This window comes from Spea bombifrons, chromosome 7, assembly GCF_027358695.1.
Source record: "Spea bombifrons isolate aSpeBom1 chromosome 7, aSpeBom1.2.pri, whole genome shotgun sequence".
NCBI classification, from domain to species: Eukaryota; Metazoa; Chordata; class Amphibia; order Anura; family Pelobatidae; genus Spea; species Spea bombifrons.
Window position 1 is genome coordinate 35,943,924 of NC_071093.1, and position 24,893 is coordinate 35,968,816.

General features: G+C 40.6%; 1 protein-coding gene across 1 annotated transcript in view; it reads right to left on the reverse strand.

The window, feature by feature from the left end:
- SNX29 (sorting nexin 29) overlaps positions 1-20,890 on the reverse strand; it is a 161,528-nt gene extending 140,638 nt beyond the window's left edge. Inside the window, exons 1-8 of the mRNA XM_053471455.1 lie at positions 20,739-20,890; positions 10,885-10,949; positions 10,514-10,566; positions 9,886-10,010; positions 7,142-7,322; positions 5,737-5,807; positions 4,578-4,826; positions 2,069-2,447 (exon numbers count right to left, since the gene is read on the reverse strand). Of these exons, the coding sequence (XP_053327430.1) occupies positions 2,069-2,447; positions 4,578-4,826; positions 5,737-5,807; positions 7,142-7,322; positions 9,886-10,010; positions 10,514-10,566; positions 10,885-10,949; positions 20,739-20,745 (1,130 nt within the window). The 5' untranslated portion in view covers positions 20,746-20,890. The remainder of the gene's footprint in view (positions 1-2,068; positions 2,448-4,577; positions 4,827-5,736; positions 5,808-7,141; positions 7,323-9,885; positions 10,011-10,513; positions 10,567-10,884; positions 10,950-20,738) is intronic.
- Between the last annotated feature and the right edge of the window lie 4,003 nt (positions 20,891-24,893).

Consider the following 24,893-nt stretch of genomic DNA (forward strand, 5'->3'; position numbering starts at 1 on the left):
CTCAGCCTTCCGGTTTTATATTGCGCCCGTTTTTTGTGACATTTGTTTTCTTCAACATCACAAAATGGGAAAAAAATACATGTATTAGGCTTTCGTGGCAGCGGGAAGACCTTAATATTCTTTAGCAAACAAAGAGGTACAATTCATTCATAAATAAAGTTACTGCAGTGACACGGAAAGAATAAAAAACTTGGTAGAAGAGAGCAGGATTTAATCTATGGATAAATGAAATATTTTATTTAGATTTACCTGCTTTTTCAGCATATAGGTATATTTGAATAATGTGCTTCGCGATACATCACCATTCTAAGCTACTGCAACGCATACATGTCTCTTTCTCAATATTGTACAGCGCTATGGAATATGATGGCGCTATATAAATCAATAAATAATAATATTCTAGCTCCCAATCAGCTCACCGAGCGCAATGCAGCTTTCATAACATTATGTGGATTTGGCCAATCCTTATATTTCTCATTGTGTATGTTAGCTTGAAATTTGATTATTTTTTTTTTACGATATGTGGGTTTAACCCCTTCACAACACAATCACAATGCATTGTCATTAATGAGTTTAAGGACAACCTGTTGTCCTTAAGGGGTTAATAAAGATTTCCCTTTTCTACACCAGTTACATAGAAACAGAGAATGTGACGGCAGATAAGATCCATTCAGCCCATCTAGTCTGTCCATTTGTCATGATTTAAAGACTCAGACCTCAATCACCATTAAAATCAGAATAACTGTGTGCCTGTCCCATGCATGTGTACATTCCCTTACTGTAATAGTCTCAACCACTTCTGGTGGGAGGCTGTTCCATTCATCTACCACACTCTCAGTAAAGTAAAACTTCCTCCGTTAAAAATAAAGCCTACTAGGATATAAAAAATGAACATCAATACAGTTGAACATCAATTAAGCTGAGATGTGGCACCTTGTCAGAAGGAAAGATAATGGAAGTAAATGCATAAACATCTTAAAATCTACCATATGGAATGTTAAAAATGTTAATAAAACATATGGGCAGGTTTTTTACCCACTACTTCTTAATGTCACCTTTTTTAGATGACTTACCAGCTTTCACACAAAACATGAGGGAGAATTATTTAGAAATATATATATATATAAATGAGCTTGTGATGTGACTATTAAGGTGATCACAGATACACACGTTTTGTCAGTATATATACGACTACCTGCTGGCAGAGCAAATCGTTTGATCTACTTTACTAATATCAAGATTAAATTATATATTATATTTAGAACATTTAGTTTGACTTGACTGAAGAATATGTGGAATTTTATGCCACAAAGGAAACAATACAAGGCGTGTGTATTGTAGCTCTCCATACTAGTCCCTTGCTGCAGTTCATCGCTCTTGCAGGTCTCACCCAGTACTTCAGCAGTAATATCAGATCCATGCTCAGGACGGGGTGATTAGCACTGGCGTACAAATAAAAAAGCTCTACACCCGTGCGATGCTTTTCATTCTAATCATGGAATGTGTTGCTAACCTTCCCACTAACGCTCTGTATTAAAGCAGGCCATCGCCATTACTACAATTCACAATCACCGCTGTCTGCTCTTTAGGCTCCGTCTAGCACTAGCCAGCTCTGGATATTAAAATTACTCACCTTAAGGGTATTTACCCCAACATGTTCTATCCACTTATTATACTTCCTCTCCTGCATTCATGCTGGTTCCCACATGCTCTTCCCCAGTTTTATATCCTCTTATCTAATTACGCCACTCAAAACTCCACTTACTCCTACCTCACTGCCAGGCCCACCTTGCAAACTGGAGAGATGTTGCGGGCCACTTACTTTAATGCACGGCCTGGGTATAAGTTGCCGTAAGAGCCACCAACATCATTTAGAGGCTGCTGGCCTTTAAGTGCCAAGTCCTAGTCCAGACCAGCTCACTGGCCACTTGTTTTTCCCCTTGCTAAGCCTGCTCTTAGGATATATGATACCATTTTAAAAAGTAGAGACACTACGACGGCATTTTTTAGTGCAATAACCACAGGGTCATAAAACAGAAAAAAAGACACAGCATAGGTCAAAACTCACCCTTCGGAAGCAGCATTCTCAGCTCTTATTGCTTTTCCGATTATTTGTGGCTCATACGAATCATAATCATCGATGTCTTCATCATCAATGCTTTTCACATCCAGCTTCTGAGAGGCAATATCTCCATTAACACACGGTAAATCGGTTTGCCACGAAGCTCCAGTGAATTCCTTGTCAGACATATTCAATTCAAACTGAGCTTCAAAGTGAGGTAAAGGAGCAGACGATCTGTCAGAGTTTTCCTCTGAACTCTCCATGCTACTCATGGGCTTCTTTGAAACTCCCACCATATTTGAATTTTCTTCTTCCCCGTCATCATCAAATGAGATGATATTTGACACTTTCTTCTTCTTTTTTCGATCTTTTTTCATCTTCCCGTCTATGAGAAACAGAGCACGGCACATTACTTTCTGGAGCATACTTAAACTACTTTTCCTTAACAAAGCAAATTATACAGACTGGCTGCTCGGAATATGAATGTAGATAGTAGGGCTGCAACAACTAATCGATAAAATCGATAATAATCGATAATGAAATTCGTTGGCAACGAATTTCATTATCGATTAGTTGAATCGATTATTATCGATTATAAAATGAGGGTTTTTTCAGAGCAAACGCTCTGAAAAATCCCCCTCATTATATAATCCGTTTAGTCTGACTCACCGTCTCACAGCAGCAGCTCCTACTTACTCCCCCTCCCTGTAATCACTGTGACAACTGGCCCCGCCCCTTCCTTCTCCAGGCCAGAACCACATGGCTGTGACACTCATCTAACTGTAAGTATATGTATATATATATATAATGTGTATGTGTGTATATATATATATATATATATATATATATATATATATATAATGTGTATGTGTATATATATATATATATATATATATATATATATATATAATGTGTATGTGTGTGTATATATATATATATATATATATTTGGGCTACTGAAAGTTAGGGGAGGTGGGGGTTAATTTAGGGGCAGTTATGGTTAGTGGGGTGTTTAGGGTTAATTTAGGGGCAGTTATGGTTAATTGGGTGTTTAGGGTTAATTTAGGGGCAGTTATGTTAATAGGGTGTTTAGGGTTAATTTAGGAGCAGCTGTGGTTAATGGGGTGTTTGGGGTTAATTTGAGGCAGTTGTGGTTAACGGTGTGTTTAGGGTTAATTTAGGGGATGCTGTGGTTGATGGGGTCTTTAGGGTTAATTTAGGGGATGCTGTGGTTAAGGGGGTGTTAAGGGTTAATTTAGGGGCAGTTATGGTTAATGGGGAGTTTAGGGTTAATTTAGGGGAATCTAAATCCTGGGGGCAGTGAAGTGACATATCTGGGGGTATAAGGCATATACAGTATATAAGGCATATGTGGGGAGGGCAGTGTGGCATGTCTGGGGAGGACGGAGTGGTGTATCAGGGTGTATAAGGCATATCTGGGGGTAGAGTGGCATATCTGGGGGTAGAGAAGTGGCATGTCTGGGAAGCAGGGTGGCATGTCTGGGGAGGATGGAGTGGGGTATCAGGGGGTATAAGGCGTATCAGGCACAGTGGCATGTGGGGGGTAGAGTGGAGTGGCAGATGTGGGAGGCAGCGTGGAGTGGCAGATGTGGGGGGTAGAGTGGAGTGGCAGATGTGGGAGGCAGCGTGGAGTGGCAGATGTGGGAGGCAACGTGGAGTGGCAGATGTGGGAGGCAGCGTGGCATATGTGGGAGGCAGCATGGTGTGGCATATGTGGGGAGGGCAGGGTGGCATGTCTGGGGAGGATGGAGTGGTGTTTCAGGGGGTATAAGGCTTATCAGGCACAGTGGCATGTGGGGGGTAGAGTGGAGTGGCAGATGTGGGAGGCAGCGTGGAGTGGCAGATGTGGGAGGCAGCGTGGAGTGGCATATGTGGGAGGCAGCGTGGAGTGGCAGATGTGGGAGGCAGCGTGGAGTGGCAGATGTGGGAGGCAGCGTGGAGTGGCAGATGTGGGGGGTAGAGTGGAGTGGCAGATGTGGGAGGCAGCGTGGAGTGGCAGATGTGGGAGGCAGCGTGGAGTGGCAGATGTGGGAGGCAGCGTGGAGTGGCAGATGTGGGGGGTAGAGTGGAGTGGCAGATGTGGGAGGCAGCGTGGAGTGCTGTGGTAGGCAGCGTGGCATATGTGGTGGGGGGGCAGCATGGCATGTCTGGGAGGCAGCGTAGCAAGCCTGGGCTCAAATGTGCATATATTGGGGGGCTGGTTGGGAAATAAAGACAAGAAATGTATTATCAAAGTTTTTTTATTCTGCTGTTTGTATTTAACATCATTTGTTTAGTAAATTATTTTAAATAAATGAAAAATTTACATTCATTTTTTTTATCCGATTAATCGATTAATCGAAAAAATAATCGGCCAACTAATCGATTATTAAAATAATCGTTAGTTGCAGCCCTAGTAGATAGCCATCATATTTAATAATGAAAGGGTAAAGATATACCCCACACAGCGTAAAGAATGAATCTCGCTGCCAAATCTTCTACCTCTGATGTCTCACCTGAAGTAACGCTTCTGGAGAGTACCGGAAGAGGATCAGAGTCCTGCTCTTGTTTGATCAGAATCGACACGGCAGAAGATGCTGTTATTTCGCGAAGGAGACTGCTGACACCTTGGGTAGACTCCTTGAGTAACGACGTGACATTCTGAGTAGATTCCTTCAGAAGGTCGGTGACTGTAGGGGTACTTTTTGCTTGACCATTCAGATCTTTGTTATCAATGTTGATTGCAAAAAGGATTGAATTTAAACCTTTGTAGACACAAAACATATAATAAGTAGCAAGTAGTCATTCGCACAAGGCAATAAACAGCTTGGCCCCACCATTAGACCAGGCAAGGTGGACTTCAGTGCAAGTCTAAATCTAAAATATATCATGACATATAAAGCACAAAAAAAAGTACAATCTTAATTTTTTTAGCAAATTATAGAACCTTTAACAAACATTTTAACATTAATAGAAAATGATTCCAAAGTTAATTAAAAAATAAACCATATCATCAGATAATCAACACTTTGTTTCCTTCATTAAATATATACATTCCTTAATGCTAACAGATCATTTCAGTAACTGGAATCTTGGGATTTTTGTCGCAGCACTGATATTTAAAATGTAAATTAAAATTAAAAACAGAAAGGGTTTTATCTAGAAAGTATATGGCTTGAGAAATGTGTTTATGATAATAAAAAAAGTTGACTGACTTCTTCTTGCATCTATGCCCACCCGACTGTTAAAAAAAAAATTAAGAAATAAAACTTGTTTCTAACTTATTTCTGGATTTTTTTGTGCAATGAATTGAATTTTTTTTGTAACAAAGAACAGGGGCATGCCTTCCAGTCATAAATAACACTATCAATGGTTTCATGTGGCTCAATATGTCCCTCAAATTATGTAAAAAAACTAAAAGTGCTGTGTTTCGTACATAATAATACTGTATTTTCACTGTAACTGGTTATAACAAGGGTTACCCAAATACAACCAACAAGCTCATAACTTTGGCTATTATTCCATTCTTGAAATTAAAAGCTTGTGTCTTAAGGCATCTTATGAACCATGCAGTATCTATATCTGAGACATACAGCCTTCATTTACGTAAACACGTTATTAATATTTTCAAAAATATAAATATAGGCATCTGTATGAATCTTTGATTAGGCTTACCAGCTGCCATGTTAGGAAGCATGCTGGAACGTTCTTCATCCAACAGGAATGACCAGTCTTCATAGTAGAAACTGAAAAGAAGACAGATGGAGGAGTTATTGTCTAACGTTAGCTATGTTATACCATGTAAATATAGGGTGTTAAACTACAGGAATTCCTAGTTTACATAATATAATGTTTTCAGACAGCTGCATATTAGCCATTTGTACGAGTTCTCGCTCTGTTATCTGAGGCTCAGTATTAATCACCCATCTAGTTACTGTGACTAATGGACGTTTATAAAGGAACAGACTGCATTATCATTACCATGAAAAGTCAGCTCAGTGTGTTTGGGGAGCGTACCTAGAGTATTTGGGTGGATCCTATATTTGGGACCCTCCATCCCCCACACTTTAAAATGTAAAAACATCCACACTCTTTACTTACTCACGCACTCTCTCACGCAACCTCTCATACACTCACAGCTCTGCTTCTTATTTTGCCTCTTCTGCTTTCTTCATCCTCTTCCCAGTGTCCTCTTTCTTCATCCTCTTCTCCATGAACCAAGCCTCCCAGAGCACTTCTGAAAAGGGGTGGAGTCTCTGGGCCCACCCACTCACCCGATTGGAGGAAAGGAGGTGAGGCTGTCTCCATGGCTCTACCCTTTTGCAGAAGTACTCAGAGAGGCCAGAATAATGAAGACTGATTTGCGGAATAAGAGAAATGTTTCTCCACCTCTCCGCGAATCTGTCAGCATCACAGAGTATTTCCGCTAAAGGCCACTGGGAGAAGCGCAAGAATACAGAAGAAAGACGAACAAGAAGAGGCAAGAGAAGAAGTAGAGCTGGGGAGAAGGCAGGGCGACATTGAGAGAGAGGAAATTTCCAGGAACAACTGACAACAACGGCAGCCTCCAGGTCTTCAGTTTATTGGCGCAAAATTAGATAAAGCTGAGTAAAATGCCAACCTACATCACATTTCTATGATACTTTCTATTTAAATATTATTAGTTGCAAATATTATTAATAAATACATGCCTTTCACTCCAGTGACCCATCAACTTAAACCAACATTTAAAATAAAAAGAAGTCATATTATTCTCGATTATTGTTCAGTCCACATTGGAGACACAACTTATATTAGAAAGATACTTTCTGTGTCTACCAAACTGAAGCTGCCCAGAATTTATAAAGGTGAAGGATGCATATTCCAAAAGAGCCCTCAGGGCTGAGCTTTACATGTGCTGGTCAGTAATATGATGAGATGATATAAAGCCCTGATAACCAAGTGTGTTTAGTGACAAAAAGCGGACCTCTGATCTCCAAACCAGACCTCCCTCTAAACTGCAAACATAAGAAAACAATGGTGGATCGACAATATTGGAAAACAATGAAGACCGTGTTCTAGCTATGTCAGTCGGTATTACCTAAGCCTACTGGGATCTCCAAGCAGCATGTGTACATAACGCTCTAAGGAATGCTCATTTAAGGCACATCGCAGCCAGGCACGACCTCTCCCGATGTCCGTAGTGATGTTTTTCAAAGAGTAGAACCTCTGAAGCTCATGTTTATTGAGGATTTCTTTCACGTACACCCAAAACGCTGGGTCTGAAAAATGAAAACATTTCCATGTTAAGTGGACCTTGGTTGTCTGGATCATTGGTCTTGATTGTTAATTTTTTTTTTTACATCTTGTTTCAAAAGTTGACAAATATATATTTTTTTTGTTTGTTTTTTTTATTTATTTTTTTACAGTTAGTGGATGGTACATTATTTCAACAGGGAAAATGTGCACAGTAAAGATATATCGGAGGTATTCTGTAAATTTATATATTTTTCTATTTAGGTAAAAACACATGCAGATTTATTTTTTGGCTTTTGAAGTTTTTTTTTTAAAAAAAAAAGCATCAGGAACTCTTTAATAGTAATAATAGGTAACAGTCTCGCTTTAAAACAATGGTAAGCATTATGTTTTAAAATGGTGGGATTCTCAACTGAAAAACTTGAATTTCAACCGCGGTTCCTTTTTGAGTTTTGTTGAAACAAAATAAACCGTTTCATTATGAGGTCCACTTTCGTTTAGTGAAATATATTTTTGAATATTTGTGTTCCTTCTTTCACTGTTCTAATGGTGGCAGTTTTAGGAGGATAAGCGAACCGTTCTTGAAATTACATTTAGAAAGCAACAATCTACTAAAAGAATATTGCTCTCAACAAATGATCTCATGAAATGCTGAACAATCTTCACAATGATCTTTATAGAAAAAGATTTTCCAAGTCATTTAAATCAAACAAAAAAAAACAAAAAGGTGAAAAAAAATAAGACTATTTTATGGCTTTGCGTTCCCTCGTTTGTTCTAACATATAGTTCGGCAAAAATAGTTTCTCAAGCTTTCATGAGATCATTGCTGAATAAAGCATTTACCGATTTACCTGCTGAACCTTTAAAAATGTTTTGTGGAAATAATATATTTCATTATCGTATATGACGGCTTGGGAGACTGCAGCTAATAACCCGTGATAACGGCAATGATGTAAAAGGTATTGTTACTTGTAATTAAGTATATTTTTTCTGAAGTTTGACATTATTTGCATATATTAAAAATCTCACAAATAACCTATAGATGTTAGAAAAATAAGGGATATATCCGAGTATTTGTCTCTTTAAATTGTTGTATTACTACCATTTCTACGGACTAGTATGGTGAGATATAGTGAACTTTTTTGTTACCACCCTAATTATTGCCTTTTCTTTTATTTGTGGTTGCTGGGTGGACTGGAAATGAACTGGTTTGATATTAGTGCATGCAGTGATATCTTTAGGATAAATCGGAGATGTTCATGTTATGTGCTGTTTCACCTGTTGCATTGTATGTGTTGATCCATAAACCAGGGATTAATTCCTGATAAACATTGCATTTTATGTCATGATTTACTGTGACATGTTTCGAAGATAATTTTTCTGTTTCTATTTTTTGCGCTGCACGGATCATATAGATATTTTGTAGATTGTGTTTTCACAATAAATAACATTTTTATTAACTACCGTGGTGATATAATATCTCATTTTGAATTACACATTTTCGTGTTATCTGAATATTGGTCCAATGGTTTTACCACAACTAAAAATTAATTATTTTTAATTACCTACACATTTTGCTATTTTTTTCTGTGTTTTTTGGTTGTTTTTATTCAGAGAGACATTTGGCATAAATATGTCTATGCGGTATATAGTGGTAAACACATATTTATACAATTAGAGAACCCCCATTTTATACTGTAAAGTTAGGTCTTCTCCTCCCTTACCAATGTGTGGCTGTATAGGGTAAGGGTGGTCCAGGGCATAGTAACCTTGATGCTTAAGTAAGGAGCAAGGAGACCTTTATTCTTCTGCTCATTAACAGATACGCTTTAAGTAAGTCTGGCAATAATTTTTTTACCATTTTATGCATTAATATACACTACCGTTCAAAAGTTTGGGGTCACTTAGAAATGTCCTTGTTTTTGAAAGAGAAGAAAATGTTGCTCATTAAAATAACATGAAATGGATCAAAAATGCAGCGCAGACTTTGTTAAAGCTCTAAATGACTATTATAGCTGGAAACAGCTGATTTTTAATGGAATATCTTCATAGGCGTACAGAGGCCCTTTATCACTCCTCTCTTCCAATAGCACGTTGTGTTCGCTGATCCAAGTTTAAAAGGCTAATTGATTGTTAGAAAACCCTTTTGCAAACATGTTACAGCCAGAAATGTCCTTGTTTTGCATGAAAACAGCTAAGTGACCCCAAACTTTTGAACGGTAGGGTACATCTGATGCATTCATTGTCAATGCCATCACTACATTATTTATTTATTTTTTTAAACGGCTACACGATTTACACGATTGCCAGTAGATTCACATATGTAGCAACATTTCTTAAGAATATCTCCTAGAAGCGCGCTTACTAAAATACAGCGATGGTTGTCTATGGCAGAGCTAATCAAGTCCAAGCACATTATTCTATATTCTAGAAAAGTATGATGAGGGTTCTCCTTTAAGTACGCAATAAATTCTGGTAGGCACTTTAGCGAAACAACTGAATAAAGCGCTTCGGAAACAAACCATGCTAACTCCGCACAGAGGAGCTGTCAAAACATAATTAGACAGACTGGTGATAATAGCTGGTTACCTGTCTCTGTTTTACTTGCGAACCCCGCTGCCTGTTTGATTGCCGCTGCTGTTAATGCTAATCCTCTGCTCCTTTTCAGGCCATGTTGCAGCACAGCTTCAAACTGAGCGCACAGGCAAATAACTCTGCAAGCAAACAAACACTTAATTAGAGATCTGCAAGGCGAGCATAATAAACACGTCTTCTTTCGCAGATGAAAAGGTGAAAGGGGGCAGGATTGTTTCTTACAGCACGCCGGCACACGCTTGGCTTCTGAATCGGATTCATTATGTTCAGACTTAGGTGCTGACTGCATTATTTCCATACAAGAAACCGGGAGCGCCTTTTCAATAAGAACTAGGCGAATCATTTTACTGCCAGAAAGGCATGCGGAACGTTGGCTGGAGTAGAAACATTTCAATGCATAAAGGGATCCAATAAAGTACAGGGGGGGGAGTTTATTTCAAAGGAGGAGAAATGTTAGAAGAAGAGGTCACAATCTGAAACAAGAGGGTCACAGGTTTAGATGTAATGTAGTGAACTTTTACTTTACTGAGAGGGTGGTAGATAACACAAGGATCGCCGGCCAAAAATGAACAGATGGGTTGGTTTTCTGGATGTCCAGAAACCTCCTCGGAACACATTTTACCTGCTATCGGAATCTGAAGCAATTTCTTTGCGTCCTCCGAATCGAATCTGGCACTACAAATCAAAATTCACACGCGTGTTATAAAACCTAGTGTCACAGCGGCAATTATTTCAAATAATACCAGTAACTATATTCTTGACTCATGAGACGTATGAAACGACAGTGTTTATATTTGGGCAGATGGGGTGAAGGTGGTCTCTGGCTGGGCATCTTAGATTTATCAGATTCATAGCATTCCCCCACTAACCACTTGAACTCGCCTGAAGCCTATCCATGAACACTTCAAAGCACACTTTGAGCTAACCCCGACGACAAGTTCTCCCTACGCTGAGCTCCTACTTAAATCCACTTGGACCACGCTCCAACCTCACCTGCTTTACTGCATCCAACAATCTCTCCATGAGACACTGTCTTCTCACGTCATTGCTCTGTGATCCTAAAATCAAAGTGGAAGATCAATCAGTTCTTGTAGTCAGCAATGTAATTTCAGCAACGGAGGGAATTTTTGCAACAAAAATGAACAAAACCTTTAAAGACTGTACGGTTCGACACAGCATACCACACCATGCCCCTAAAACTGAACAGGATGGGTCCCAAAACAGTTTACATATTTAAATCTGCAAACCTGACCACGTACAGCTGATCAAAGTTTTATAAGAAGGGCCACAGAGAAACATGGGGTGGAGCAGACGCTATGGAATCAATCATGTAACACATATAACATGTGGAAGACAACGCAAGATAAAAAATAAAAAGGACCACCTTCCTAATAACTGATCTTAAGTCCTTATACCCTTTAATTCAAAGAAAAGCGACTTGAGTGAACCTGAAAACAACCCGTCATATTGCATTTTGGAGTTGAAAATCTACTCAACTGCACCACATGTCCTTTGAGTGACACGCTAGTCATCATATGTACTTTGATGCATAGCTGGATACCCCTTTTGAATTTTTGTGGTGCCCCTTTTCCAAATGTGTGTGTGTGCAGGGGGTTGCAGAATAAAGCAATCCCCCCTCCCAAAGGAATACAGGTAATAAGGGTTGTACTGCCTATCGGGCAAGTGAACTGTGGTCTGGTGCCCATCGGCATCGTTTGCGTGTAAACCCTTGGAGGCCGGTATCCAGAACTTCCCAGTTTAATATCCAGTCCAAACCAGCAGAAACGGAACCCTTTCTTATTTCAGAGGGTTAAGGAGAAGGAAGAACGGAGAACAGGTGACCAATTCAGCCAACTGGAGGATTAGGCAATGAGCCCACTAACGGAGTATTTACACTCGCAGGGATAAGTACATACAGCCAGGTTAAACTTAATAACATGCAGGTGCCTAATAGCAACGCCATCGTCTACCGTCTTTCTCTCTGGTCTGTTACAATTCCCTTTTTTAGCTAAGACACAATTCTTGTTTTTTTTAATTAAGGTTTTATATGTTAGATACAGAAGATCCGCATATGGACAGATAGACAATGCTAGCAATAGTATATTTAACAAAGCTATAATTTGTCCATTACCCTACCAAAGCCCTACACCTGTCATCGCAGCTCTCATCAAAACCCCATCAGCTGGTGCGACTATTCCAGTAACTTCCATAACATCAGTCCAATCAACTAGCAACGAGGGTGACCGCGTCGGCCATGTTTTCCAGGACACATATAATTTTGACATATTGCTAACCAGCTCAGATAAAATGCTGCCCTGCAGTATGTGGAATGTATAATCTTATCGACCAATTAGTCAGATATACATCTGGGCTGGCCAGCAATATGTAAACATTATATGTGCATACCTGGAACTCTCCGGTTTGTTCGGAGATTGCCGGGTGAAGCACCGAATCCTCCGGGTCCCGGGCTCTTGACACGCCCCAGCTCCCCGCTCATTTAAATGGGGATGTTTCCGATATTGTTTAAATATTCCACAAGTTCCAAATCCTGATTTTTCAAAGTTTTATTTAAAAAAAAATCGTCTCTGGGTGGTTAAAAGGACTGCACTAAAAGATCGCTGAAACAACTGAAAAAGCTTAGATGCCTACAAACCTTTATACAGAAGGGATCATGCATTCTGCAGAGCTCCGCTCAATTATTTCACTCGGGGATTTACCAAGCTTAACACTTGGCTGTCTATAAAAAACCTTTGCCAGACCCAATTCAGAGTGAACTTGTAACGAAATGACCCCAGTTCTCCCTTGGGTTACAAGCTTACCAAACCCCCCGATCAGTTATTTTGTTTCCAGTAAGCAATGCTGTTCACGTGATCTCTTTACGCACCATGCCGGTGGAGGAGGATTAGCATTATTGTGCCAACGTCTTATTCAAGGGACACTCCAGCCATCGTTTGCACTTTTATCCATATAACAAAGGGCCCTTGAAAATGAGCAGGAAATTCTGCGGAATCCCCCATATAAATTTAACCCTTTCCACAATGGAGATGTGTTCAGCTGAACAGATTCCCTATCACGTGATAGACTTCTTGCCAGTCAACTTCAAGTCAGTGAATGCACCGGCCAAGGGGTCTAGTGAGACCCCGTGCACGCGCTCAGAAAGAGCTCCAACTGAGTTCAATGGCAACACTGTCCTGCCATTGACGAGGATCATTGAGCCACGTAGGGCAGCTGTAGATGTGAAGTCAAATAGTAATTTATCATCAGGTATCTCTCTAAAAACATCTTTACATAATGACCAGTCAAAGTTTCAACAAGGACATTTGGTTAACACTACACAGAATCTTCAAGACGGGCTGTTAAAGGGTTAATAGTTAAATAATGTCAGGGTCGGCTCATTTAGTTCCCAGGTATGCTCATTGCAGGAGCAGTAAGTGACTGTTGCTGTTAAGATCGCTTCCTGCAAGCAAGCAGGGCAGGTCTTCCTGAGAAATCAGCTCGTTGCCCTCTCAAAAATTGTGGTTGTAATTTAAAAAAAAAATTTGCTTTTTTTAAAAATAAAATAAAAAAAAACTTAAAATGTTTTCTGGCACTTTAAATCATTTGTTTCCAATTCAGACCTCAAGAGGCACAAACAGACTTAAAAGTTCTCTGTTATATGAAGTATCACAGAAGCTCCCCCCTTGTATGTAAAACATGCGAGACCACCGGGTAACTGCCGCTACTAAAAGGAGTTTGGAAAAGCCAAAGTAAATTTTACATTAAAATGTATACTTTTGATCGTTTGCTATGAGACACAACAAGAAGATCTAAAATAAAATCTTTTCCCCAACATAAACTCTGCCAACAGAAAAAGCAGAAACCTTTACACATACACAAAAATGTACTTCTTTTCACCAAATGGCATTTATTCTTAAAAAAAAAACTCTATATTAGTAGATTTATTTCCTTTTTAGGGGTTTTGTAAAAACAGAAGCTAGGGAGCGTTCTTTCAAATTATATTGTGAACTATTTTTTTGATAATATCTTTGACATAAAACCTCCTGCTCCAATAAATCTTGTGTTTAAAATATCAACATGGTATATTTTCATGAAAAATGTTTTGTTTACCGTAAATACAGATGGTAATGACAGAAATATGACACACTGATAAATATTCGGAACGAGTATCTATGCTAATTCCCACACTGGTATCAGCACATCAACGTCTGAATTTACTAACGACATAAACATAGAATTTGACGGCGGATAAGAACCATTCGGCCCATCTAGTCTACTTAGTTTTTCTTGGTCTTATCTTTGGTCCTTGGTATTGTTTTATCCTCTACCCCATGCATGTAAATCGCCTCACTGTTCTAACCTCTACCACTTCTGATGGAAGGCTGTTCAACGTATCTACCACCTTTTCAGTATTATAAATCTTCCTTACATCCAAGCCTCTGACCCTCTAGTTTGAGATTATAACCTTTACATTTTTAACCCACTAGCATCTAATCCAAAAAATGCCCATTTTGACTGTTTTTTCAACAACGAATCCCCTCGACTTTATTTAAAGCATCCATGCAAATTATATAATGTTTAATAAGGACTGCTTTCTGAAGACCTCAAAGGTATTATTACTATATTATTATTGTGATAAAAGTCATAGGGTGATGAACTAAAAATATATATATTTTTTATAATATTATTTATTATTACTATTATTATAATTATTATTGTGATAAATGTCATAGGGTGATGAACTAAAAAAATATATATATTTTTTATAATATTATTTATTATTACTATTATAATTATTATTGTGATAAATGTCATAGGGTGATGAACTAAAAATATATTTTTTATAATATTATTATTTATTATTACTATTATAATTATTATTATTGTGAGAATTGTCATAAGGTGAAGAACTAAAAAAAATCTATATTTTTTTTATAATAAATTCCACACACCTAGTATAGCTAAATGTAACCTACTAACTTAACATTAAACCCCCTTTCAAGAAAAAATAATAATAATAAAAAAAAACATCAACTCCACTGCAGCAAAATGTACAGCGATCAGAACAGCCCTACGGCATATTATGTACAGGCTGAGCAATTTCTTGTTGTATTTTAGCCACGAGAAAGTAAAATTTATAACATGAATGTCTCTCTTAAGATTGCTTATCGAGCAGAAGAAAAATACAGCAGTAACAACAAGGCACAGAAGAAAATCCAGAAGAGCATTTACAATAACAAAGAATGCTTTCGCCGTGTGCGCATCTCATGTAGTAGGAAAAATTTACCAAATGGTTCTTATCTGTTAACATGTGTTTGCATTTTGGGTTCTATTAGATATATAAAGTCACCTTATATAATGGAATTTATATCCTGTAAAGTTAAAAGGGATATAACAGCCATCATACTTATTATTATCTTTTATTTATAGTGCCAACAATTTACGCAGAACTTCTTGCATATATTCAAAGGGTCTGACAAAACTAGAATAGACAGACTGATATGAACCAATACAAGCAGTTTAATGAGAGCTGGGTGGTCCCTTTTCTTGAGGTCCCACTTTCAAATGCGTCTGGGGGATTCTGCAGAGTTCCCGTTGTGCATTCACCTCTCCCCGCCTCACAGCTCCTCGCCTTACACTTTCTGCTGATCGGAACCACGAGACGCAAAGAAAGCTCTCCTCCTGAAATCAATGGGATTGCTCATTGTCGTAAAAACAGGACTACAGAGGGGTTATCGCAGTGAACTACTGGAACAGCAGCTTCTCCCAAAGGCAAGTACCTTTACAGGCAGTAAAACACTTTCAGCTTACCAAGATACATTTATTAAAACTACCCACAGTCTGTATTTTTTGATTTTTAATTGCTATGGGGGTATTTCCTTGAAAGGTTCGCATCACGGAAGCCAATATTACTGAATCAATGCTCTGCCCCGAAGCCTTCTCCTGTCTCCTCAACCTCCATAAAAACCCTTCTTGAGCAAATCAACAATCAGATATTAACAAGGAAGAGAGAACATATTGCATACCATTCACGGGACAGCGAAGATTTTTGGACACTGTCCTGCATAGCCGCCCCACTGCACTGCTTTCTCAGGCATTGCGGATCATGAGCTGGGTGGGAAGTTGAACCCTGCGCAGGACTGTTTTCTTAATCCTGCCCACTCCAGCTGAATTTCTGACCATTACCGCCCGCTCCCACAACGTGTGTGTGTGTGTGTGTTCCACTCCCGCCCACTCCATTTGTGTCCAATCGCACCTGCTCCTGCAAACATCGTTCACAAACATTTATTCATATACTCATTCATTCCCTCATTCCCAGATACTCATTAATTCCCTCATTCACAGATACACATTCATTTCCTCAATCATGCATACTCGTTCATACAAACTCCTCCACCCCTTTGCCTGAACTGCAGATTGAGGACTGCATCCCGATGTCCATGCTCTTGCAAGACAGGCCTAATCTGCAACTAACAGTGGCCACCTTGCATTGTTCTAAAGCTGGGTGTGGGGGCTCTTGCTACAAAGCAGGTCAGCGGCTATGCCTCTAACATTGCCCAATTCTGACTCCAGCCCTGCCACTCCCCACCTTTAGTCACCCCCAGCACAGATCTCCCGCTTTGAACACCTGAAATGTTGGGAGGCGTGATATCGTAGAGGAATAATCATAGCGATCTAGAGCACAGCTCAAGTTAACGCAAGTCCTGGTCAGCATACACTTTCCTTGCAACCAAAAAAAACATATTTAAAAAGTCCCAAAAATCCTACAAAGATATTCATTAGGTGGAAAGTACAAAGTGTGATAGAAAAGTCTTGACACGATTCATAGATGAACTACCTAAAATAATAATTAATCAACTAAAATGTAATCCCAATCAGAAAGCACAAACCACCCACCGTAACAGGGACAAAGTTCAGAACTTAGAGAAAACCAATGTTAAACTATTACTAATCTGCCAAAAAAGTAAAGCAATGACCAGTTAGATTACAGTAACATTAAATGGACATGCAGCTCCACCAATGAAAAATGCATATTAAAGTGCTTCGGTACATTGCATTCGTTGGATAAAAGTCTCCAACCTTTAAGAGAAGCTGCAGATGCCAAAATGCAGCACCTCTAGGCTTGCAGGGTACATGTTCAGCTCAATATCCTCCAAGCCAAGAATCTGGCAGTGGGGGGAGAGGCGAATGAATGAAAGAGATTCTGATGCATTTACAAGGGGGAAACATTTATTTAAAGAAACTATTCAGCTACCATTAAAGTGATTATGATAGCGGGAGTATCCCTTTTAAATAAATACATTAAATATTATACTAATATATACTGCTTTGTAATATTTTTTTTAAATAAAAATAAATCTACAAAGATACACCCCAATGCTTGCTTTTTATAAAACGTTTCTAAACGTATTTTAAACTATCGAAAATATGCAAATAACACAGAATTTAATCAATTAGACGCTAACAGAAGTACAATGTACCAAAAATAGTGGAAAATCATAAAACATAATTCATGAGCATAATACACACAATACACAAAGTACATAATTAATATTCGTTTTAATTTTATATTATCAGGATTAATATTAAACAAAATAAAGCAATTCCGTGTTATTTGCATATTTTCTATAGTCCTGATCATGTCTTATATTGATTTACAGTGTCTTCACATTTACTATGGTTAGATTTCCGGCGCACATGCGCAGTACAGATGTCCCACTGCTATACAGATCGATCACCCTTGGGATGTCACATTAATACCCAGTAAGCATTCTGAGCTCCTAGAAAAGAGGGACATCAGGGGAAGAATGAGGGGCAGTGGATGCAAAAGAGGGACTGTCCCTCCTAAAGAGCGACACTTGGGAGGTATGCCTTTAAAGTATTTAGTAAGTACAGCAATATGCGTTCGTGTATAGAGAAGCTGATCGGGACAGTATACTGTATACAGAACGGTGATTGATCCTTGGGCTAGAAAGCTGAAACAAATCTTGCAGTGAAGACTGTGGAACGACGTCAACGGTAGAAACAACCATCGCTCATCTGACATAATGAGTTCTTACTACTCTGCAAGTAACTTTGTAGCCCAATAAAGTTTAAGAGTTTGTTTTCGGCTGATGATCCCGCTACTGAAAGGCACGGCGGCTCACAAAGAATAACCCGTCAATGTGGAAACCTGACACATCATATTTTTTTATTGTTGTTTTTATAGGTTTCCTTTATGAAAATGTCAGTTTTTTTTGTTTTTACGCTGATATCAGCAAATCCTTAACAGGATGCAGTTTAGGAAATACTACAGAAAAAAAAAGAGCCCAGAACTTCCATATATTCTTGTAATAAAAAATGATAAACAATAAGAATATTTTTCTCTTTAACAATTACTTTTTATTTAACCAGAAAATAAAATAAAAATATCCTGAGTATGGAATTTTTCATCTGCATTCCTCAAATATAATAGGAAAATGTGTTATTATTAATTATTCTTCTATAATATGGTTTAGAAAGTTATTTGTTGTTTCAGTTGGTTTACTAGTCAAGCTATTCCCGGTAGAAGGTGACACACCGGCTGAATTTGGCTGGTTTAAGATTGGTTCGCAAAAAATGAAATGATCTCTGTATAATATGGAAACATATTAAGCGATATTGTCTACGTTTATACAAACTATACCGGTGAGTCCAACAGAAAGCCTTCAGAGCCCTGATACATGTTCATTGTCTGTGTGTCGTAGACATTGTAGCAAATAATAGAGGATACCTGCCTGGATATGGATAGTCTATGTGCGTAAGCAGTGATTTGGCAGCTACCCTGCATGGCTGCCTCTCACCCCGATGGGGAAAGCATTCAGGATTACTAGTTTCAATCGAAGGGCTTCACACGTAGCGGTTTATGAATAGGCTGCTTTGGACCCTGGGCACCCATCCAACTGGCCTTTAGTGAGCTACCAGCACCTGCACAACAGGGGTCCTGTGTATACAAGATAACCCACAACCATCTAACAAGGTTCCAGTGCCAGCCTGCACAACATGGCACAGGCACCTGCGTGGCATGGCACGCACTCAGCATGGCATCTGCTTGAAACAGGCACCTGCGAGTCAGAGAACCTCTGCAGCGAGGGCTACTGATCAACACGGTTCCTGCATGCCATAGCGAGAGAGCTGCTGAGCGCGCTGGGCACCTGAGGCATGGGCACCGGGGCAAAAGGGTTCCTCCGCACCGCTGGCCTCTCATGCAGGCGCAATCACTTGTCTCCGTGACAGGACGAAAGGGAGAGAGGATCCGCGCTCATGGAAAGCAAAATGTTTGCTGCCCCCGACAGCCTCAATATTCATATTAAAGTGCGCTGTGACTACTTTAATGCGCATTATTAAAAAAACTTACCCAATGTAAAAACTCCAGCTCTGCTGCTGCTGCCCTCCGCCTCCATGGTGCAACAATCCTTGCCAATGATTGGCTGCACAAAGCGGCCAATCAGTAGCAGGAAAGCACTCCCACTGAAATCGCCTTGAATGCTTTCCGCATCCGCGCATCAGTGTCTGAGCAGACTCCTGCCCGCGGCTTTCTCTGAGTCAGTGCTGAAGTGGACTGTGGCCCATGTGGCGATGAACCCCTACAGTCTCTAATGACCACACGATGAACCCCCGCAGTCTCTAATGACCGGGCGATAATCCCACGCATTCTCTAAAGACCACACCCTGAACCCGCGCCGCATCTAATGACCGCACGCTGAACCCGCGCTGTCTCTAATGACTGCACGCTGAACCTGCGCCGTCTCTAATGACTGCATGCTTAACCTGCGCCGTCTCTAATAACTGGAGGATGAACCCGCGCCGTCTCTAATGACTGCACGCTGAACCTGCGCCGTCTCTAATGACTGCACGCTGAACCTGCGCTGTCTCTAATGACTGCACGCTGAACCCGTGCCGTCTCTAATGACTGCACGCTGAACCTGCGCTGTCTCTAATGACTGCAAGCTGAACCCGCGCTGTCTCTAATGACTGCAGGCTGAACCTGCGCCATCTCTAATGACTGCATGCTGAACCCGCGCTGTCTCTAATGACTGCAGGCTGAACCTGCGCCATCTCTAATGACTGCATGCTGAACCCGCGCTGTCTCTAATGACTGGAGGATGAACCTGCGCTGTCTCTAATGACTGCAAGCTGAACCCGCGCTGTCTCTAATGACTGCACGCTGAACCTGCGCCGTCTCTAATGACTGCATGCTGAACCCGCGCCGTCTCTAATGACTGCACGCTGAACCCGCGACGTTTCTAATGACTGCACGCTGAACCCACGCTGTCTCTAATGACTGCACGCTGAACCCGCGCCATCTCTAATGACTGCACGCTGAACCCGCGCCATCTCTAATGACTGCACGCTGAACCCGCGCCATCTCTAATGACTGCACGCTGAACCCGCGCCGTCTCTAATGACTGGAGGATGAACCTGCGCCGTCTCTAATGACTGCACGCTGAACCCACGCTGTCTCTAATGACTGCAGGCTGAACCTGCGCCGTCTCTAATGACTGCACGCTGAACCCGCGCTGTCTCTAATGACTGCACGCTGAACCCGCGCTGTCTCTAATGACTGCAGGCTGAACCTGCGCCGTCTCTAATGACTGCACGCTGAACCCGCGCCGTCTCTAATGACTGCAGGCTGAACCTGCGCTGTCTCTAATGACTGCACGCTGAACCCGCGCCGTCTCTAATGACTGCAGGCTGAACCTGCGCTGTCTCTAATGACTGCACGCTGAACCTGCGCTGCTGCCCCTCTGTGACCAGCTGCTGGTGACCTGCCTCCTGCAGCCAGCACACTATGAACCCAGAAGCCGGGTCCTCCTGCCCCCGGTACTCACCACTCATTGCTCCAGGTCCCTCACACCTAAACTGACCAACAGCAGTGACAGGACACAGGAAGCTCCAACTCCACCCGGACAGTAAACGCAGGGGGACCCATCCACAGCCACAGGGATCCAGGCACAGCGGCTTATTGTGAGCAGGGGGGCACAATTACCCTAACGAGTAACTCACTGCACACCTCGGTACGAATCCCTCGTTTAATTGAGAATAACGACTTAACATTTCGGAAAAACAATACCGGCGGATATACGATGTGTGTGGGTTCAGGGAGTTATTATTTAGTACAGTGACAGGAATGAGATCCTCCCCGTGAAAATGGTAGCAGCTAGTTCCTATCCAGCAGCAAGGCGTCTGATGATATCACAGGTCATGTGACTGTAGTGGTCACATGATACAGGAAGCCACTGCGAGTCCAGGCTGTTTGAAAACAAATGGAACTTATGGGCCGGTTATTAGACGTTCTGTGTGTTTATAGTCTGTTTTGAGCTTATGTGTTATTTTTTGTGTGTGTGCAGAGTTTATAACGCGAAGCTTCTGGATACGGAGGGTCAGGGGAGGAAAAAGCACGTTTATACTTCTTACAGTATGCGGCACGTGATGCCCTCCCTGACTCTGGCTGTCTCTTTTACGCTCCATGTACCGGACCCTCTCCCCACGTCCCTGCCTGTCTCTTTTCTGTCTCACTCTCTCTTTATCGGGGTCTGTCTTTCTTTATCGCTGTTTCTCTCTCCATCCCTGGCTCAGTCTGTTTTTCTCTCTCCCCCATCCATAGCTGTCTTTGTGTCTCCCTCCTCACCACTGCCTATCTTACCCTCCATGTATCCAATACACTCCCCATCACTGGCTTTGACTGTCACTCACTGCCTTCTCACAACCATCTCTCCTCCTGTTTCTTATACACTCTCTGTGCTTAAAGCTCTCCCCCCTCCCCAATCCTTGGCACTGGCTGCATCTCAACCACAAGTAGTGTTAAAAGCTTAAACTTCTACATCTTACAACTCTGCATCCTCCTGGATTGGGTAATCATCACTTATTGCCCAAGAGTTCTCTTCTTGGTGTGATGTCTTTTTTTAAATAGTGTAAATATTTTGTACACTCAAAATAACATTTGGGATTTTTTTTCATGTTCATGTTTTTGTTTTTACAAATGGTAAAATGTTTGGGGCGTCAATTCCATGGGAAAGATAAATGGATCACAACGAAGAATTCAACATATGATTGGCCGTAGGATCTATTATCAATATAGGAAAAAAAAGTTTAAATGAGTTTAAACAAAAATATATAGATGTTTATTAACCTTAAAACGGCTCATAATAAGTAAGAGTATTTCTACTTTTCCACTACGGTTTTATAATCTATTTTTTTAAGCTCTTTATCAGTAACTTATAGAGAAATGATAAGAAAGCACCGCGTGACCTCACAGAACGCAGGTATGGTTGGAGGAAAGCGTGACTGTGCAGAAAAAGTGGAATAAAGGTGTGCGCTACACAAATATGGACAATCCGTGTAATAGTAATATATTCAAAGAAAACCAAAGTATATAATCCCAAACAAACAGAGAGAACTAATAGAGGATTTATACGAATTCTGGCGATGAAATTATCGATCTCTAAAACTGAGTGCTTTTAGCACATAGCATGTGACGGGAATGGAGAAATGGCTGGCGTGTACTTTATATCATGCTGTTACGTTTTGGTTTGGCAAATATCATTAAGGGGTTAATTAGCATTAAAATAATTTATGTGGAAAGTGGATTGAATACCCACAGAGTATTAAGCAAACTGGAACTTTCCGCAGTGTACTCCCAGTCTAAGTCTAGTCTTCACCACTGTGTTGTGTAATTAAAGCCCACTTTTACATATTAGGAGTCCAACTGGTTGATAGAGATACTGGTTATGCATGCGCTACCCCTTCTAGATTAACTTTCTGGATTTTCTAAGGTCCGTCTACAGTATAGAACCATTCAATGTGAGCCATCTAGCTCTCCTCCTCTGAAAGGACCAGGGTTACAGGTTGATGGAATCTCACTCACCGTGAGCCAGTGGGTTCCCATCTCTATTCAGGATCCGACCACTAGTGGGTAAAAGGTCCGTTTGCAGTATGAGAACTAGCTTTTTCGCTTTGAGCTGACTAGTTCCTATCCTCTGCTAGGTCCAGCACCCTCGGCTGGTGGCAACTACTCGCAACCCTTTAACTCCTTTCAACTAATCATTGATTTCACAAAAGCTCCTGTCCGTTGTACATAAGAAGAATGGCTGAGATGTTTATTGCATGGACATAACTGTCCCATTGCTAATTTCTGACTTTCTCATCTTGAGCCACTGTTTCTGTGTATAATATGAGAGGAGTTTAATAAACGGGCTCTGTCACAGCTTTTAGCATAACTTCTATTTGGCGCATCACTTAGTTTAAAAGCTAACATTAGGGAAGGTAGGCTTTGTATAGCCGAAAATGGCAACATCTTTCATTAGAACTTCACCTGGTGGAAGCTGAGGTTGGCCTCAGTGAACGTTATCGAATCAATCTGAAGTTCTATCCCTTCTGCTCATCCCACCATGACAACTTGGCCAACCAATTTATAAAGTTTCCGAGTAGAGGTATGCAGTCTGCTAAAACAATACACACAAGGTGTGTTACATATTTTCCTTGGACGTATAGGATTCTAATTCAGTGTTTACTGAATCATAGGATAGGATTTACGGAATTGTAGATTTCCATCAAGGAAGGGTTGGCACTTTTTGACCCAGAGGACCTGTAAAGCCAAGCTTAATCAGGAAGGCATCAAATGATTAAATCGGCTGCCAGAGGTTTACGTCCTTTTAAAGAAAATGCATTCTGACTTTTAGTTATCGTTGAAAATAGTTTAGTCAGCCAGCCGACCACTACAAACCTACCATGACTGGTATCTGAAGCATAAAGCCAGCTTAGTATTTTTTTTGTTTGGAAGAATCTTGTTCTCCCAGATCCACTAAAAAAAAAGATATGAAAAGTACTGCTTTCACATTCATAATGTTATAGTTCTGCTTCAGCAATACAAGGAAGATCTCACGGGAGAAAGTTTGCCCTATGATACGTACATTTCATGCAGGAAAATATAAAACTATTCCCAATGAAAAAAAAGGACAGTCTGTGTTTTTAGAACATGATGTCATGATTGCAAAATACCTGTACTTTCTCTAAACCCAAAACTTGGGGGTGGCAGTCATGCCATCTCCCCACGGTGCTCTGAGCAGAGGTGGGGTAAGAATAAATACTTGTGAAAGCAGCCTACGTGTATCTTCAGAAAGCACGAGTTTCAGAACTATTTTCCACTTTCCAGAAAAGGTAGTTTAATTCTAGCCATTTAATTCACCTCATCAAACAATAATGTTCCTTGATTTCTTAAACAACGTGTTTGTGTATTTCTTTTATACATCTATGTGATATCGCATGTGTCTATTCATGTATTTTGTGACGCCACCACTCCTTAAAGAATAACACTTGGGAGCTATTTAGAAAACACCATCAGTTCCTACCGGGGTATATAAGCCTTCAGGTTGGGTCACTGTGGTGCTTGGGTGATTGGACTGGTTTTGTACACACTGTACTTTGCGCACATGTGGCACCTGAATTATTTCTCTGCACAGCGGAATTAAAGCTGAGTCCCTGAAGACTTTATGGAGAGGGAGGTGGGTTAGCGTTTTGGCTCCCACTTACCCTTGAAGAATTTGGTGGTTCTCCTCTTTGGAAGGGGCCAAGAAGATCTGTCCCTCCATTCTTTTGCCAAGAAGGTAAGGAAGGGGTCGCTTATCTTTTTGGGGAATGTGACCCCAGAAGAAGAACTGAGTACCTTGTGAGCCTCCCATCTCTAGCTTTGGCGATGGAGAGGAAGAGCATGCAATATATAACCATGAAGGGGGTGCAGTTAGAAAAGAAGAATGGGGATCTGGTTTCCATCATGGCCTTATTTTTGACACTTTGGAACATAATCAACTAATTCTTCACAAGACAAATGTAAGCATGACACTAGAGCTGAGTTACTACCAAAGCTTCTTGGTACTTACTACCAAAAGCGGGACTATGGTGAACTAGCTACTGGACTAACACAGAATTTGCTGAGTGCTTTACATGAATCGGAGCGCTCAAATTGAACTCCTTTCAATTTCTTTCAC